This window comes from Hordeum vulgare, chromosome 7H, assembly GCF_904849725.1.
Source record: "Hordeum vulgare subsp. vulgare chromosome 7H, MorexV3_pseudomolecules_assembly, whole genome shotgun sequence".
Taxonomy (NCBI): domain Eukaryota; kingdom Viridiplantae; phylum Streptophyta; class Magnoliopsida; order Poales; family Poaceae; genus Hordeum; species Hordeum vulgare.
Genome location: NC_058524.1, coordinates 38,701,489 through 38,707,054, shown reverse-complemented (window position 1 = coordinate 38,707,054; position 5,566 = coordinate 38,701,489). Strand labels below are relative to the sequence as shown.

Here is a 5,566-nt window from a genome sequence, read left to right as displayed (position 1 = left end):
TAAAAGGGACCGTTGCCAGAGTACAACATATATAACCGATTTTTGCAACACTCATATACGTTGGTGATTAATGTACATGAATCCAAATTTGGTTGCTTGGCAACAAAGAATTTGCAACGCTTCTTGTGGTGTACATATAGAATGTGAATAATATTTTTATATTCCCAGCAATTAATTTAATGCTCCACATAATTGTGATAAGTATGTATATCAAGTCAGAAGAAAAATATAACGAACAAAAATACATACACACGAGAGGAAGAAATCATATATTAAAAAAATTGTTGGATTACAATAGTTGATATTACATGAGTAATATCATCCAAATGTGATGCATAATCTAAATATTTTCTTGACAGAAAAATTGAAACCGAAAACATCCATCAACATCTCTACAATTTAACTAAAACTTAACCGAGGAACATTATCAAACAGGAACATCATGCCTACAACTTAACTAAAACTGAAAACAACCATCATAACTAAAACTGAAAATAGACATCATCCTCATCATCGTGAACCAGAACATCATCATCTCTGTTGTATACTTGCCACACACCCGTTTAGTCGTCCATATATCTTTTGAATCTACAAAAGAAATAACAAAATGACCTGTTAATACACAATGCATTTACATAATGCAAATAGTGACGGGTTGCCCAAATATAATACTTCTTACAAAGGATCATTACTTCAGATACATTGGTTGCCCGGCGAGATAACGACTATTACAAAGAAAGTTGTAACCTGAAAGTATTCCCTCAACACTCAATATATATACTACTTTAGGTCACAAAACAAACATAAACACACTCGGAAAAAAATAGATGTGGTTGTAGCCTAAAAGCAAGCCACTGATATCATAGTACCTACTTAGTTGACGGGTTAAAAGAACAATAGACACTGCTCATATCGAACATTGAAGCGACAAAATGGGAAATTCAATAATTTATGAAGCGTGACAACAAGAGTTCATGTGGGTAATTCTGTAATTCAGCAATTTATGAAACGAAGTGCTGAGAGATAAATAGTCAGTTTGGCCATGTACGAATCAAAAGGGCAAGAGCATCTAAGAAGAACCTTATTTTAGTTTTTCCTTCGCAAACAGTTAAGATACAGAGATCGTATACACTTACCAGAACCTTGACTATAAACACCGGTCTTTGGCAACGACCGCGTCAAGGATGTCTCCTGTACACCGCTAGATGGGTGGAGAAGGTAGTATGCATTAGTAGCACAGATATCAACCCTAATAAATAGTTCACATTTTACAGCACAATCACTCCCTCCAAAATATGATTCTCAAGAGAGAAAGACTTTCCAAGAAAAACACAAACCGAGACCACATGCTAGAAAGCAGCAGGAACATTCATTCAGGGCACAAAAAATGTAGCAAAAGCAACAGCAACACGTAATCCTTATAACTATAGGCTAAGCATCCAACGTTGCCATAATTGAGCTACTGCATAGCACCTAACACCGGTCAATAAGAAGTAGCACAAGTACTAGATACATAGGAGGGTGTGGACTTGGTGTCGGACGGCTGGACGACCTTGTGGATCTAGAGATCATTTGTTGGTAAAAGTACAACTAGCAAGCACTCTTGTTATCAAAACCATTTCATTTGCAACAGTATCATAAAAATGTAACGTAAAAGCCTCGTGTTGTGCACCACCACTATATCTAAGTTAGGAGCTTTGTTAAGGGCCCAACGCCCATGATTTCAACACTTCTTTGTACCTATGTTTTGCTTCATTGGACAGCCTACTGGGATATGCAGGCAGGCACTCCACCGCAAGCACGATCCAAAGCCTGAAGGCTCTGTCTCCTCTTTCACAATGCCATCACGCAAGGCACTTACACTAGGCAGCAGAGGTAACTGCACATGCAAACAACAACAGTACTACCGTCTATAATTCAGAATCTAAAAAATGGGATGCTCTGTGTAGTCTAGCCTGCCCAACATTTTATTCAAATCTCCGCCACTGACTATAGCAATAGTACTAATCAGAATTTGCATTCACTTCTTAGAAAATCAAAACATTAGAAGAATTGCATCCTCAATCAACTATGTAGGCAATATATGAATTTGCTGCTCCAAGCGAATCAGCAGTCAGACATACTGTTTGTTAGAAGAGTATAATTTGTCCATGTCTATAAACTAATACTGAAACACACCTTGATAATATTTGCCATACCCAATAATATATTAAAGTGCATATTTGACATCGGAAGCAGAAATTTGTCCCCAAAATAATAAACAAGTTTACCAACCTACAGACAAAGCATATCCAGCACAAGATGTGTGTCCGCATACATGAAGTAGTGCTTCTCTACATCAAATGTTTTTAAAGGATTAACCACTCATCTATCAAGGATTAATGAGTAGCGTATAAGAATTTTAAAAAAAATTGATGCTCCCTTCATATCTGATACTTACCAATTTAATAGAATAGTAATCAGTGCATGAATGTAAATCAGGAGAGATCGGAAGTCAGCCTGTACGCCTATTAGTGTTCGTCACTGAATTGCACAATGGCCAAAACACATTTGACAGGGATGAGCTGTAGTAGAATCGGGGGTGCATGTCTAGACAACTACAGGAGAAAAGAAGGCCGAGGTTAGAGAAAGGGGGAGAGAGAGATGACGAAGCCATGGGAGGGGATTCAGTCACCAGATGAGAGGAGGACGACATGGCAACCTGCTGTGGAGCCTGACACCCGAAACCCTAGCCATCAGGCAAAGGTTGTGGGTGGGGTTAGGATCCATGAGCGCCGAATCTAGCTGGATAGGAGTGTGCCGTGGTGTCATGGGACCTCGTACTGTGCTTCACAATGGCGAGATTTACCAGACGTTGCCTGAAACAGCCATTGCAGGTGACCCGACGAGAAGCTGCGTCAAGAGAGAGAGACGGGATGTGAGAGGGATGGATGTGTCGGGGATGGGCGGATCCGGTAACCTACGGGGCTGTGAGGTGGGAGGAAGGGAGCGGAGGTCCGGTGGTGAGGTTGGAGGAGGGTACGTTAGGGGATGGGAGGTCCGGTGGCGAGGTCTCTTGTGGATGTGATGAGGTGGTTGGTGGCGGCGAGTTGGAGAGATGAGGGGCGTGGGGGGTTCTGTTTCTCTCGCGTCACTCTGCTTTTTTTTCAAATGTCCATGATAGGGCCAAAATTTGCACTTTCGCAACGCATACTTGCAACTTTTAATATGCGTATCTATTGTAAAATTTACGACGTATAGCTAAAATGGTCTACAATATGTGTTGCTCTATATGAGGTATTCTTGTAGTGGGCCCATCCAATCTTGCCTCGGTCGGTAGATGTAAAATCAAATACTGCATTGAATTAAAGAAGCCCGGCAGAAATATCTTCCCTAAATTGCAAAGCAACTCCGACGCTAACTCCTCCATGTCATATATCATGCGAGGCGACAGTTCTTTTGCACAAAGAACACGGAAGAAATAGCTCAGCTCCACCAGTACTAGCCATTCATCCTCAGGAATAAAGCCATGTAACATCACAAGCATTACCCGCTCAAGCCATATGTGCCAATCATGACTCTTGAAACCAAATATTTTTAATTTTTCAAGACTCGCTCCCCTCTTTAGATTCGTTGCATACCCATCGGGGAACATCAAGTGCATTGTGACCCACAACATAATTTCCCTCATAGCCGACCTTCCATGATCGAACCAGGCCTTTGGCTTAGACCACTTCAGCTTTCCTTTGCCTTCTCGCATGTTTTGTAACGGTTTATGACATAGTGTCTCTTGATCAACTCTAGCCTTAGGATTATCCTTTGTCTTCACATCTATGTTGAACAATGTAGCAAAAATGGCCTCTCCGATATTCTTTTCAGTCTACATCATGTCGATGTTGTTTGGAAGAAGGAGGTCTTTCAAGTAAGGAACATCCCACAAGCATGGCTTGTAAGTCCAGGCGTGTTCTGGATTATACCACTTGAAATACCCTAGACGCTCTGGATCAGGCTCGAAGGCGTCTAACTGATCCAGGATCTGTTGGCCTATAACCATTAGTCCCGATTCCCTTACTAACCAGGACTGAAGGGTCTCCACGTGGCCTCTGCGGGTAGCCCGGGCAGGAAGTTCTTTAGTCTCGGTTGGTCACACCAACCGGCACAACATGGCATCCACACCTCAGCATCCGACTGGAGCTGGGGTTTTTGTTTTTTTGAATGGGGGGAGGGGGCGTGGCTTGGGGGGGTGATACGTCCATTTTGCATCATGCTTTCATGTTGATATTTATTGCTTTTGGGGTTGTTATATTACCAATTCTCTTATCAAAGCTAGGGAGGAGAAGCTCAAGCTAGAGACTTCTATTACTGGGAAACTAGAAGATGGTTGGGATCATATGGTGAAAATAAAATTGAATAATATCTATTGCTTTGCTTTGTGTGATGTTGGAGCTAGTGCTTCCGTTATGCCCAAAAGAATGTAAGATATGCTTGATTGGAAACCTTATGATCCATGTTCTTTTGGTGTTCATCTTGTTGATTCTTCCATAAAGAAACCTTTAGGGAGAATTTATTATGTTCTTATTATTGTCAATTATAATTATGTGCCTGTTGATATTCTTATTATGGACAATGAATGTGATCCTTCATGTCCAATTATTTTGGGACATCCTTTTCTCCGCACCGTTGGTCCTATCATTGACATGAAAGAGTGAATTATTAAATTCCAATTTCCTCTTAAAAAGGGATTGGAGCATTTCCCTTGAAAGATGATTAAGTTACCTTATTAGTCCGTTACTCGGGCAAGTTATTCTTTTGGAGTTGATAACACTTGATCTTCTTGCATTATGCCTAGCTCAAAGACATAAAAGAAAGCGCTTGTTGGGAGGCAACCCAATTTGTTTTTACTTTCTGTTCTAGTGGTATTGTTGCTTTTTACTACTGTACCAACATCATTGTATCTTTATTTTTAAGCTTTGAGCCAAGTTATAGCCTCTGATTGCAAGAAAGTTCAAGAATTCTGACATGCTGTCCAGAAACAGATTATGTCTGCTTGCGCGAAAAATTCACCAGATCATCTTTTTGAGCTAAATCTTTTTCACATCATGCTTTATATAATTGCCTTTCTGGCTTTTGTTCTGAGTTTTTTGATTTGAGTTGAAGAAGTGCCCCGAATAAATTATTGACTACCTACTGATCTGTTTTTCACAGATTCTGCCATGTTTTGCGTTTTCATTGTTGTGCAAATCCTAAGCTTACTTTTTATTTGAAAAAACCTTTTGGCATTCATAAGAAGAAGTAGATTTTCATGAAAATCTTTATTTCCAGCAGGTAATGAATTATTTTATTAAGGGAACTAGCCACTCTAATCAGCTTATGATGAGTTTCATATGAAGGGAGTTTTCAAGTATGAGATGGGAGATGATGAAAGAAGATACAGGAGTGTCAAGTGCTCAAGCTTGGGGATGCCCCCACGCACCCCAAGAAATATTCAAAGGAGACTCAAGCGTCTAAGCTTGTGGTTGCCCCCGTGCATCCCCTTGTCTATCAAGAATCATCAGTTTTTTCCATCTCCATGCTATATTTTTATCAC

At 40.4% G+C, this 5,566-nt stretch overlaps 1 protein-coding gene across 2 annotated transcripts; it reads right to left on the bottom strand.

The window, feature by feature from the left end:
- Positions 1-250: 250 nt before the first annotated feature.
- Positions 251-2,811, bottom strand: LOC123407548. Of its 2 annotated transcripts, XM_045100712.1 has the most exons (5): positions 2,675-2,811; positions 2,441-2,597; positions 1,137-1,201; positions 680-747; positions 251-588 (listed from the first exon to the last, which is right to left on the bottom strand). In XM_045100712.1, the coding sequence occupies exons 1-2, from the start codon at positions 2,809-2,811 to the stop codon at positions 2,495-2,497; spliced, it is 240 nt and encodes a 79-aa protein (XP_044956647.1). In that variant the 3' UTR covers positions 251-588; positions 680-747; positions 1,137-1,201; positions 2,441-2,494. The 2 variants fall into 2 exon arrangements, 1 of the variants encoding a protein (XP_044956647.1); XR_006612632.1 differs by lacking the exons at positions 2,441-2,597; positions 2,675-2,811 and adding an exon at positions 1,741-1,842.
- Positions 2,812-5,566: the final 2,755 nt, after the last annotated feature.